This window comes from Zingiber officinale, chromosome 11B, assembly GCF_018446385.1.
Source record: "Zingiber officinale cultivar Zhangliang chromosome 11B, Zo_v1.1, whole genome shotgun sequence".
Classification (NCBI taxonomy): domain Eukaryota; kingdom Viridiplantae; phylum Streptophyta; class Magnoliopsida; order Zingiberales; family Zingiberaceae; genus Zingiber; species Zingiber officinale.
In genome coordinates this window covers 2,243,740-2,256,599 of record NC_056007.1, presented here as the reverse complement: position 1 = coordinate 2,256,599, position 12,860 = coordinate 2,243,740, and the positions used below count along the sequence as shown (strand labels likewise).

General features: G+C 41.6%; 2 protein-coding genes across 2 annotated transcripts; one reads left to right on the top strand and one right to left on the bottom strand.

The window, feature by feature from the left end:
* Positions 1-5,407: 5,407 nt before the first annotated feature.
* LOC122034471 (protein adenylyltransferase SelO-like) lies at positions 5,408-10,417 on the bottom strand. The gene is made up of 8 exons (XM_042593735.1): positions 10,010-10,417; positions 8,668-8,777; positions 8,147-8,203; positions 7,766-8,065; positions 6,951-7,201; positions 6,550-6,856; positions 6,126-6,399; positions 5,408-5,856 (listed from the first exon to the last, which is right to left on the bottom strand). The coding sequence occupies exons 1-8, from the start codon at positions 10,355-10,357 to the stop codon at positions 5,602-5,604; spliced, it is 1,902 nt and encodes a 633-aa protein (XP_042449669.1). The 5' UTR covers positions 10,358-10,417; the 3' UTR covers positions 5,408-5,601.
* Positions 10,418-10,884: 467 nt separating this feature from the next.
* LOC122035281 (zinc finger CCCH domain-containing protein 14-like) lies at positions 10,885-12,471 on the top strand. Its single transcript, XM_042594697.1, has 2 exons — positions 10,885-11,011; positions 11,720-12,471. Exons 1-2 carry the CDS (start codon positions 10,885-10,887, stop codon positions 12,286-12,288), a joined length of 696 nt encoding a protein of 231 aa, XP_042450631.1. The 3' UTR covers positions 12,289-12,471.
* The last annotated feature ends 389 nt before the right edge of the window (positions 12,472-12,860 follow it).

Here is a 12,860-nt window from a genome sequence, read left to right as displayed (position 1 = left end):
TTATATCCAAGTCCAGTTTTATTATAGCATGCCTTTTGGTTATTTAGAATTAAATCTAAATTTTTAGATCTTGTTGTGAATTTTTCCAACAATTCTTTTAACTTATTAATTTCATTTTTTAATGATAAATTCTCTTCCTCAAGTGTTCGATCTTGAGTTGGATTCGAATTTTTTAATTGTTCCTTGAGGTTTTGATTTTCCTCAAGAAGCGATTTATTTTTATTTTCCAATTTAACTAATTTTTTATTTAAACACGAGATAATTCTAAAGAATTTACGATTTAAGTTTAGGTATACCTATTCGGAACCTTCGGAAACAAGTGCGGACTCGTGGCTTGATTCGGGTTCGGACCCGTCTTCCGATTCCTCTGATTCGTCTTCCGTTTCAGCTTCGCGAGCCATCAGCGCGAGGTGACTTTGGTGCTTTTCTCCTTCCGATTCGTCTGAGGAGGAATCGTCCCATGTTGCTTTGAGGGCTTTCTTCTTTGTTGACTTTGGTTTGTCAAGTTTCAATCTTGGGTATTCGTTCTTGTAGTGCCCCTTTTTGTTACATCCGAAACATGTGACATTTCTTGAGTCGGCTGGCGAACTGATCTTCTGAAGATCCTGTTTGCTGAAGCTTCTCTTTTTTCTGGTGAACATTTTCCTTACCAGGTTCACCAGGTGTTCTTCGTCTTCAGAGTCTTGATCGGAATCTTCTTCAGATTCGGGCTTGTTCTTCTTTTCTTTAGAGGAACCTGCAAATAAAGCTACACCTTTCTCGACCCCGGCGTTAGTTTGCTCATGAAGTTCTAATTCACAAAAGAGTTCATCCAATTTTAATTTAGATAAATTTTTTGAAATTTTGTAGGCATCTACGATTGATGCCCACAAATTGTTTCGCGGAAAAGCATTTAACGCATACCTGATTAAGTCTCGGTTCTCCATTTGGTGGCCTATCGCGTGGAGACCGTTGAGGATATCTTTGACCCTCGCGTGGAGCTGACTTGCCGTTTCTCCTTCCTGCATTTTTATATTAAAAATTTTATTTAACAGTAAATCTCTTTTTGTTACCTTCGCGTCGCTTGTTCCTTCGTGCAGCTCGATCAGTTTATCCCAAAGCTCTTTAGCGTTTTGATGCGGTCCGACCCGGTTCAGTTCTTCTCGTGTTAGTCCGCAATGTAGAGTATTGATGGCTTTGTTTTCAATTGATGCCTTTTTCTTTATATCATTTGTCCAGTCTTTAGGGTCTACTATGTTCCCGGAGTTGTCTACTGTAATTTTGTAAGCCCTTGTGACGCTCATCCATTGGTCGTAGTCTGTCTTCATGTAGACCTCCATTCTCCTCTTCCAGTACGAAAAGTCATCCCCGTTGAATAGGGGAGGCCGTACTGTGCTGAAGCCTTCTTGTTGAGACATCTTATCCTGCACACACTAAATTAACTGGAAAAAAATCCCAAGACTTCGTCTTGGATTAGCAGTGCGGGAGAAATAGAAACTCTAAGTTGGTGTTGTACCAATTTAGATTTTAAATGCAACGAGAAAAAATTTTCCAAAAAGATAATAATATCAGTTTGGAATTGTTAAAAAAAATGATTTCACCCCCTGTCTGATTGGTGGTTGCACCAAATCAGAGGGTACCTGCTCTGATACCACTTGTAAGACCGTTGAATTCGATAGAGGGGGGGTGAATATCGATTCGAAAATCTCGAGTTAAAACGCAGCGGAAAAGTAAAGAAGTAAAGAGATGAACACTGTTGATTTTTACTTCGTTCGGAGCCTGTGATGACTCCTACTCGAAGGCCCGTACTCCTTGAGTACTTTCGTTGGGCAATTCACTAGCAATTCGGATAATTACAATTTACGTACAAATATTGCTAATGAAAAGAAAGAAAACAAAGCTAACCGACAAACAATGAATTAAAAAGAGAGCCGGAGTGAGTCGTCGGAGCTTTGTGAACGTCGTTGGAGCGCAGAGCAGCAGAGTGATTGGACTCAGAGTTCTCAGAAGACTGATATCTCGAAGCTCCTGCCTGGGGCTTCTTTTATATGCTGCGCGAGCTCCACTTGGCGACGCGGAATCGTGATAAACATCGCCTCCCAGGCGCCAGGATCCCTTCCGAGCGCCCGGACCTCCTAGCGCTCGGACCACCTTTCTCCAGAAACCAGCTTTCCTGCAAGAAAAGGTTAGTCCGAGGCAAATAAATAATGTATATCCTGCAAAAAAGATTGTTAGCACAGTTTATAAATTTGACATAAGAAGTATGACTTAGATTCCGTCTTTCCGAGACCGGAATCTAGTCACGATCTCGACTTAGATATCCGAAATGGATCTAAGCCGGATCGACGCCTAATGTTCCCTTCCCGGGAACGCGTCCTCGCAGTCACTCCCCTCCAGTGACTTACCTTACTTACCTGCCAGACGTCCGGTCAGCCCGTCGACCCGTCTGGACTTCTTGCCAAGCGTCCGGTCAGCCCGTCGACCCGCTTGGACTTCTCGCCAACTATCCGGTCAGCCCGTCGACCTAGCTGGACTTCTCGCCAAGCATCCGGTCAGCCCGTCGACCCGCTTGGACTTCTCGCCAGCTATCCGGTCAGCCCGTCGACCTAGCTGGACTTCGTGCCAGACATCTGGTCAGCCCGTCGACCTGTCTGGACTTCTCCTGCACACTCGATCAAAGTGTCAGACAACAACACAACTAACTTAACCTATTTGTCATTCATCAAAACCTGGGTTAGACCGTTAGTGTTACCCGCACCAACACTGTGTCTCGACAGCTAGGGCTGCAGGTCTGCGAGTTGGAGGCCCGGAAATGCGAACCACGGGTACAGGCCGGTGCAGGACACAATGGATCGGAAGAGCTAAATAGCACGGGTGCAGAGAATCTCAACGGTCCGTCGAGGAGAGTCATTACATATCAACAATGCGGGCAAAAGCGGAGGTTCCTAAAAAGAAAAGATGCCCTCCTAACCAGTAGTAGCCTGCCAGCTGTCTCCCACTACAAGACAAAACTCATGTGCGAAGGCGGAGGTTCCTAAACAGAAAGATGCTTGCACGACAAATAGCAGCACGACAGGTGTCAGGAAGGAGGCGGCAAAGCCCAGCGCCTAACGTTTTCTGACAGGATGGCAGGTTCCAAAAGGAGGAGGCATACAAGGTGAGAAATCCCTCGTATGCAGGTACGCGCAGACACTCTCTTGTCACTTTTTTTTTACAACTGTTTTTCTTCTTCTTCTTTCTGTTCTTTCTGGGGAAAAAGGACCTGACTTGAGCGTCGGAGGGTCTGATCCGAGGATTTTTTCCCTGGGTTTCGGTCTCTAACGTGAGGGGGAAGATTGTCTGAGTGTGTGCAGGGTCCTGCAGCAGCGTCAGCCACCCGTGGGAGCCGAGTCATCTTCTACGACCTTCCGTCAACCATCGGGACACCTCGACCAGCCTCCGTCCCACTTAGCCTCTGGACGGGATCAAGATCTATATCCCATATTCAACGTTACCTAATTTGATTAATTTTTTTAATATAATTAGCTCCTTGATTAAATATAAAGATAAATCATTAGCTCCTTGATTAAATATAAAGATAAATCATGAAAAATATGTTATCCTAATATAATAATAGGAGGAAGATTAGATAATCAACAGGATATTTTATACCTACCAATCACCCGTCTAGTGATTAGTACATAATATGTTGCGAACTTGATGTTTAAAGTTTGAATTTTGTCATAATCGAAATAAATGTCTTCTTAATGTGACAATTATTATTTCAAGAGCTAGTAATCACTCACGAAATACGAGCGCAATCGCTATAACCAACTATTACTCAATTTCCTTATTTACATTTCTATAAATTATTATACTTTACCATGATTCAAAATGGACAGTTTAATAACTAATTAATATATAAAATTATTTATTTATAAATAATTATAGATTAATTGACAAATAAATAAATATTTCTTTTAACTTTTATTAATAAGAATAATAATATAAAAAATCATTATTCTTCATTAACAACTGAAAGCCTTTAGTCTTGTCTTGGATTTGACTTGATTACACTAACTAAATAACTAATGTTTAAATTTGATAAAGATGGCTTTGCAATAATTGATTTAACCACGTGGCAAAAAGTAATTATTCATTCACGTTACTTTATTTTTTCTATCATGAATAACTACTCATTATTAATGTAAATGACCAAAATATAAATGAAAACATGCTCAAATAAAATGAATTTTGATCCCAAAATTAAATATGATAATATTTTATGTCTAAACTATCGTATCGTTGATTATATATATATATATATATATATATATATATATACCAAGAGAATTTTTTTTAATGTGAAAATATTTTTTCTGAATTTTTTAAATTACGAATGTATCCTTCATGTTTTTTACTCTAATCATTTTAGTTATATTTAAGGTAGTTCCAAAATGATTTCAGTTGCAAAAAAATAATAATAATAATAATAATAATTAAGGAGATTTTTTGCTTGACCGATTTCTACTGCATGTTAGTAAAATATTACACACAGCCCGGAAACTCTCCCTAGTCAATTCAATTGTGTTGTGCTGTTTCGCAATTCAAATGATTAAAATCGACCACTCTGAAGCAGCACTTTGCCAAAGATGAGAGATGCCACGATAATCCGAGTTGGCAAGTGATGATTTCTTTACCACATGAGAACATGAGATTGAACTGTGAGATTATTGAGGCGTAAATCTCTGGACTTTATGCATCTCACCCCATCCACTACTTGCCTGTTCGACTATCGTGATTTACCTCCTTCGTGATGACTAAAGATCGGGTGCGACGGGAGCACAGGGGACGAGCAATTTTGTCTTTTGTCATTTTGCCAAACATGAGAGCTCAAGGATCCTTGCAACACAATCCGACAGGGCATGACCCAAATTACAATGGGAAAGCTTGGTTCACTTGAGTGATGCAAATTGTCATGCCCAGCCAAGCACGCTCATCGGTCTGTAGGGTCAAGAACCTCGGGCCCATGCTAGAACAAGCCTAACTCAAGCTGAGCCAAGCACAGTCCGGATGTCTGACACAACTCAAACTAGCCAACCAAACCAGCTTCCTGTTCAGGTGAAGGCTAATGTTTTGAGGTTGGTTCAGAAAAAAAATCAGTAACAATATTAAATAGACAATTTGATGGGTTGAATCAATTGACTCATCCAATCCACCCGTTCTACTCCCTGTTCGCTTGGTCTACCTCATCCCGTCGCTCAAACCACCCACCCTATTCATTCGGCCATATAATCTGATCAGCCGAACCAGCTCATCCAATCTGTTCCAAAATCATCCCACAGTAGTCCTAAGTTTCTATCACTTTATTTAAACTGATTTGACTGTATTCAAAATGAATGAAACGAAACACAATCCCAGGTGAGATAGGGCAACCCAAAGGCAAGAGTAAATTTAAATTAACCCTTTTTCTGATAACTCTTAGTTAAATACAAGTTTAAGGGGTCCCTAGTACAATAGAGAAACTACAAAGCACAAGTGAAAGTAAACAATACTACAAAAGAGAAGCTATACTTTTTTTTTTATCATCAAGAAAAAAAAAATAACCCTTTTAAAACTATATATACAAACTTACCACCACCCTCAAGATGAGCATGACAGCATGCAAACACCAGGCCGGTAAGCCCATGCCGGAGGCAGCCGGGCATACTTCACCATTCCCGGTTGTTCATCATACGGGTGCTCGATCAGTTTCAGCAGTCTCTGAACCTCTCCGTAGTCACCTTGCTCAGCGGCATCAATAGCACTTTGGCATAGGTAGTTGCGGAGGATGTATTTCGGGTTGACGGAGTTCATTGTGACCTTGCGCTCATCGTCAGAGACACCACTTGAAACCAACTTTAGAAAGAAAGCAGCAGTAAGGAAAGAGTTTTACAAGGTAATCAAATAACCAAAGAAACATAGGGACTAGGTAAGCAAGCCACATTCTCGACCCCTTAATCAACATGAGGACTAGTTACCGGTTCAATCAAGGTATCAAACTCAATAATTTACTCTTATAACAATTTCTATTAGACCTAATCTGTTCAAATAGAAATGGAATGGCTGCAGAGTATGGATGTTGGAAATGCCACAAGTAGTGAAAAGGTGTGACACAAAAACAATACCTCCTCAATATAGGTTTGCACCCAAGTGGTCCATGCCTCCTTCCTCTCAGGGCCAATGTCCAGTAAAGCAGCTTTAAGAGGAACAAGGAGCTCATTTTTTGAAATGGTAGTGTCTGCTTTGACATTTGATAGCAACCGGAAGAAGTTTGTGTAATCAACTTTGTCGACGGCCATGTTATTAAGGAGGGTGCTTATGAGTTGCTTGTTATACTTGGATAGACCTAGTTTATTGGTCATTATGGACTGGTATTCATCCATGAATTTATCTCCATACCTGCAAGAAAAGAGCAATTATGTCAACAAGGATCAGATTTATACGGCTACTCGAAATTCAAGTTAGTCAGGCAGGACAAACAAGACTCGATGGTGATGATGGAATAAGCACATCATCACAAATATAATCTTCTAGTAAAAGAAAAACCACCTTTCCATGGCATAGTTGGCCTCCTCTTTGTTGATCAACTTTGCAGATGATAAAGTAGCTGTGAATTGTGCGATGTTCCACAAGCCGATATCAGGCTGATTTGCGAAACAATACCTCCTCCCAGGAAGATCTGTAGTATTCGGAGTATAACTTGGATCAAAAGCATCTAAGAAACCGAAGGGCCCATAATCAATTGTAAGACCCAACACACTCATGTTATCAGTGTTTAAAACACCATGAGTGAAGCCAACTCCCTGCCAACTTGCAACCAAAGAAGCAGTACGCTCAGCAACCTCAACTGACCAAGCTGATATCGAACCATTTAACACAAAGCTAATGAATTTTTAGGTACAAATAAACGAAATAAATAACTACGACAAATTTGGATTGAAGATTAGTACCTGCATACTTGTTGGATGTCAAATCTACCACCGACGACGATCCCTCACCACCGACCTCAAAAGACAAATCATCACTTTTGTTCATTTTATCAATGTGAGGAAAATGGTGGTGGATTGTGTAATCTGCCAAAGTGCGAACAAGTTCAAGGTCTTCTTTTCCCCTGGATGCATGAATCTGATAAGAACCAAAACGCAGGAAGGACTGAGCGACACGACAAACAACCGCACCAGGTTCATCCTTAGTATTGCCACTGCAACATCCACAGCATAAGTGAATATGATATAATAACAAAAGGTCACAATCTGTCAATAAAGTGTTGCTATTCCAATTTCCTTAGCATATACATGCAAAGTAATTTCAGGTCCAGGTCAAGTAGGAACACTAAGTACAGCTGAGGATTTTAAGTATTTTAGTTATCAAGATCCAATCATTTGACGGTATAGCACTCATAGGTATAGAGCTATTGTATGACTAATCAATCATGTGCTATCACTCTTACCTCAATTACAAAGCTGAATGGCAAAAGCACTCGATAAGTGGTATATGTCTAAATATATATATCAATAGATTCCTTTAGAAGTTGAATGTAGCAAATTCAATTAAATGGATGATTCTAATGAGATATATCAATGTTTATGATATTTGCTACCTCGAAGTGCATGATCATAATCATATAATGTAGGTTGCTATCAACACAATCAAATCAACTATGTTAATGTCTACCTACAAAATGTATGATACTACAAATTCTTAATAATGATCAAATGTCAGAGCTAAGAGAAAACAAATGTAAATATTTGCAGCAGTGACATACTCATAAAACATATCTCTACTGACAAGCTTGCCGGTAGTAACAAGGCAGAGTGCACGAGTAGTTGGGATTCCAAGTCCATGCATAGCCTCACTACAAAGAAATTCACGGATGCTACTTCTAAGTACTGCCAGACCATCTGCAAATCTACTGTAAGGAGTCTTCCCTGCACCCTTGAGCTGCAACTCCCATCTTTCACCATGAGAATTTAGGAGCTCTCCGAGAGTAATAGCACGTCCATCCCCTAGCTGACCAGCCCACACCCCAAATTGGTGACCCCCATAGCACTGTGCATAAGGTAGCCTACAAAAGATAAACTTAATATCATCTTCATTAGCTGAAGCATGAGAGGTGCTCAATTAAAGTGTATAGTTCACAACTAACCCTCCCTTCAAAGGTGATGCTCCAGAGAATATTAATGGGACATCAGGCCGCTCGAACCTAGCAACCAGATAGAGGATGGAATCACGATGAAAAGAACAAATCAAATGTCAAGTCATACAATATGCAAACTAGAAGACAAGCCCCATCTAAATCGCTAAAAGAATAAGACTATAGGGTTCCCATGTATCTTTTGAAGACTGAAAGAAAACATAAGCATATGCTAGCCATAATATTCTTAGACAGGCAGTTGATGCAGAAACTACAGTGGAGCACAGGATCCAATGTCCAGGTGGAAGAAAGTCTTGAGACATAGCATCAGTACTGACCAGAAAGAAGGGGGCACATGGTGGGGTTTAATTTTGGAATAGGAATCAGGAAAAGAAATTTGGATCTACAGAACCAGTCAAATGCAAAAGTGAATGCATGAATTTTTTTTTTAAAAAAAATCCAACTTTATGAATCAGAAAGAACAGCATCTTATGCAACTTAAACATCAAAGGTAATTCAATAAAGATGCCTACTCTTTTGGGTCTAAATCAAGCAACTCTGCAGTTCTTTCTGACCAAGCTACAAGTTCCGGATTTTCAACTTCAGCAGATGGAGATACTTTTGTGTAACATGCATGAAGCACCTGAAAACATTTGGAGAAGGGATTAGCTAATAGAATTTGCTATGATGAACAGGTGATATACATTGTAGTGTTTTTTTAATAAGTGTGATTGACAACTAATTTTGCTGAACAATGTCACTATGAAAGTGTTCTTGAATCCTAAATCTAAAAAACATTAAGCCGTTTCTTCATCTAAAAACAACAAATTACTAACTCCACCTTTGTGGCTTGTTTCAAGTCATCTACAATGTCATTCAAAGTCACTGTAAGATAATGGCTACTCAGGCTATGTTTACTTGGAGAGGGAAATTGAAAGGGTGGGGGAAAGATGAACGAGAGTGGAATGGCAAGGGGAGGAGTGAGAGGATAGAGATGAACCACTTGGTTGTTCACTAAAAAAAGGGGAATGGTGGAAGTAAAAAAGGAAAAAGGCATCCATTGTGGAGGAAAGGGAGGGAAGAGGATCCTCTCATCCCATTCATGTCTCACCTTTTCTATTAAAAAGGAGGGAAAGTTTCTTCTTTTTTCCTCACTCCCTACTCCCCAGTCCTCTATCTCCCTCCTCCACTTTCTCCTATTCCCTCCAAGTAATCATACCCTTACAGCTACAACAACCTTAAGTCATTCCCTAAAAGCCTCAAGTTGAAAAATAAAACATAGTTAAACTAACATAAATAACTTTTTAATAATATGCCTCACATATTGAGGCATAAATTTGAGATATTTTATCTTATGGCCTCATAAATAAGACGCTCTTTCAGACTAAGGAATCTGTAACAACCTTAAACTCGATCATTAAACAAACTGCACTACGCAAGTGTTCATGCAGCAAAGACCCAACTTTGCAGAGAATTAATAACGGAAATGGCCATGACAATTACCACCGCATATTTTTGATCCAGAAAACCCCCTCCTTCACTCTCCTGCTCAATGGGGACATCCAAGTGCGAATTTCTTGAAAGAAACTAGGAAATGAACAAACTTCCTACTTTGAACATGAATTGGAAACATACATAATTTAGACACGCGATTCCTTCAAGCAGATGTCAGGAAACTACTAATTCAAGATCATCTCCAGCCATCTATACACCAAATCTACCATGATCAAGTAATATTATAACCTCCCAAAACGATTTTTTTTTCCCCAAGTTGACATCCAAAACAATCTCTCCGAAACCCGGATTCGAGTGGGGGAAGAACATGACAGAGAAACCATGCACAAGTAAATCCGTGGAAGGCGAAGGGGACTTCACCTGGCGGGGGATCGTGTCAGTTCTGGGATCCCCAGGCAGCTCCCTCACGAAGGAGTGGTCCCAATTCAACTCCTCGAGTTTCAACCGCGCGCGGACGCTACCACCATCAGAAACCACGGCGGACGGATCCCTCGCTTCGGTGGCGGACTCCATCGATCCAACAACCACGTAACTTCGCCTCGGCGGTACTGCTCCGAATCCGATCTGGCGATCGGGTCGCCGGCTCCGAGCGAGAGAGGAACCGAGTCCGACCGCTGGCCGAGGGGGGACGCCAACGGACCGGGGGATCTGGGAGGGGAAGAGGGAGGCGAGAGGGGAAGAGAGGTGGAGGCGATAACGCAGCAGCATCTCCTTGCGGTGAAAGGAGAGCTTCCCCTTTTGTAGGAGTTGGTCTCGAACGGTGCGTATGGAGAAGAAGCTCACGCAGTCAAAGAAAGCGGTCCTGCTGAACCAGGGTTCGAAGTTAGAATCGAACGGTTAATTTCCGGTTCAGCTGAAATTGTAGGAAATAGATCGGGCGCTTTTGGGTGATCACTGATCACAACCTGAACCGGACACAGGAGTCTATTGGGTCGGTCAGTTTTACGGTTCTTTTGAAATCATTGCGCTGCACGCGACACCCCCTATTTACCTCACGTGATTGCACGTGCCGCCCAAACCTGAATCCGAATGTTCTTTTGCTTCATTTGAAATCTGTGCTATAAATACCAGTCTCTGCACCGGCCTCTCCTCCGCTCTCACCGACGCGGCCCCGTCGTCGCCTTCCCCTTCTCACGCTGTTGCTCCGCCGTCCAGATCCCCCCAAGCCCTAGCTAGGGTTTCCAACGATTCTTTCGTCGCTTCCTCTCCTTGATCCAGATCCGGTCGTCGCCGCCATGGATGCGACTCGCAAGAAAGAGAGGCCGGATTCCGCCGACGGAAATGCTGATGATTCGAATCAGAGAAAAGGTGAACAGTCTTTTCTTCTCGCCTTCCGTCTATTTGTTTACTCGCAGCGAAATGGTTAATAGACCACATTTGGCGATGCCCTTTCTTTGCTTTGAGTTCCGTCTTCTAGGGTTCTTTTCACTCTCAATCAGTGTTAGTCATATGATTAGGAAATCTGGCTTGCATTATCTGTGCAAAGGCATTTTCCCCCTCTTTCGATCTTGGAGTACAAGAATAGGAAGACTTCAAATTGTTTCATCCCGGCGTCTCTCGTCCTCTGTGATGGTCTATGTTGTCTCTCGCATCTCCGTTTTAACGCCCGTCTTTAGTTTGCTATTTTTCCCGTGATGTTCAATAACGCTTCTTTTTGGTCAGTTGAGAAATCGACAAACATGCAATTGTTACTTCTTGATAATGTTCTTCTTGCCATTTCATCGAATATACATTTTTGAATTCTTCAACTGAAGAAGGAAATGAAGGATCAGTTTCTTCTAGCAATGCCTTGCACGAGATGGGTTTAAATGTAGTTCTTTGCCCTAAATCCTAATTGGTAAATCCTAAATTAACCACAAATTCGATGAGCTTTCTGCTTTACTTGATCACTACTTTCTACATTTTTGAAAATCTAATTGCCTCAACGACTGCCCAGAACGCTATTTTTTTCCTAATATATATTTAATTTGCCATTGCCGAAATTTCAATCTTATATGATATCCATGTTTTCCTTAATTTACAGTCGATGTTATTCCAAATAGTTTCTTACACTGAATTGCTATTTTGCAGCGCCTCTGGGCGGCCTTCAACAGACGGCTGCCGAAAGCCCTGTCCGTAAGTTTCTTGTATGCAATAAATACAACACGGCGGAAGGCTGCATGTTTGGGGAGAGATGTTTCTTCGCCCACGGTCAACAAGAGCTTGGCATGCCAGTCGCATCACCCGACCACCTCCATTGTGTGGATCCAACCCCCACCTTAAAGATAAGTGTCGCTGCATCGCTTGCGGGACTCGTCTTGGGTAAGGGTGTTGTCAATGCCAAGAACATATGTGAACTGACAGGAGCAAGTCTAACAATACTGGACCATGAGTCGGATCTGAAACTCAAAAGCATCGAGTTGGAGGGAACTCATGACCAGATCGACCTGGCTAGTCGGATGGTAAGAGATCTCATCGACAACATCGCTGCCAGCACTGATAAACTGCAAATCGGGAATCCTGCTCCGCATATAAGCAAATTCAAGACCAAAATTTGTGATAATTTTAGGGTCAAGGGTTTCTGCAGCTATGGCAATCGTTGTCATTTCGCTCACGGGGAGAGCGAGCTGCGGAAGGGTCCTTCATGGTATTACCCGTGAGTTTCGACTATTGTCTGCAAATTTCGAGGAGCTGCGGGGAGATTGAAACCATTTTCGAGGCTGAGTGTCCATACAATCAGAAACGTTTTAGGGAAGATTCAATCAGAACTGCGTAAATCTTTGTGTACATTGACACTGATTACTGTGATCGAGTTCGAGAATGGGCAAGGGAAGATTCGTGAACACTACTGGTGGACTGTCAGTTTTGTTTTTTTTTTATTTGTGACATGTAATATTTTTGATTTTCTTTTCATCAACATTTGTGTAGGATTCTTTTAATCTTTATTGAGAAATGAAGCTAGAATATCTGAATCATGTGACAAAAGTCGATTCGCTCGTCCGAGCACCCCCATCAACCCGTCTCTAGGTTAACACAGAGGAGGTAAATCACGGGTAGCTACTAGCCATTAGTGCAAATGGCAAAAACATGGGGGAGATTATGCTTGGTCACGTCGAGTTTCGACCCCAAGACCTCATGTGGCAATACCCCATGCCTTAACCATCGCACTGCCCCGAGGGAACTAGAATATCTAAATCATGGAATCATGATTCATGAATTATCATGGTAGTTG

Coding starts and splice junctions, on each gene's coding strand:
- LOC122034471 (XM_042593735.1), bottom strand. CDS start 10,357: ATGCTGCTGCGTTATCGCCTCCACCTCTCTTCCCCTCTCGCCTCCCTC. Junction 8,204..8,667: donor CTTGATTTAGACCCAAAAGA/GTAGGCATCTTT, acceptor TCTGGTTGCTAG/GTTCGAGCGGCCTGATGTCC. Junction 7,202..7,765: donor AGTAGAGATATGTTTTATGA/GTATGTCACTGC, acceptor TGGATGTTGCAG/TGGCAATACTAAGGATGAAC.
- LOC122035281 (XM_042594697.1), top strand. CDS start 10,885: ATGGATGCGACTCGCAAGAAAGAGAGGCCGGATTCCGCCGACGGAAAT. Junction 11,012..11,719: donor TGTTTACTCGCAGCGAAATG/GTTAATAGACCA, acceptor GCTATTTTGCAG/CGCCTCTGGGCGGCCTTCAA.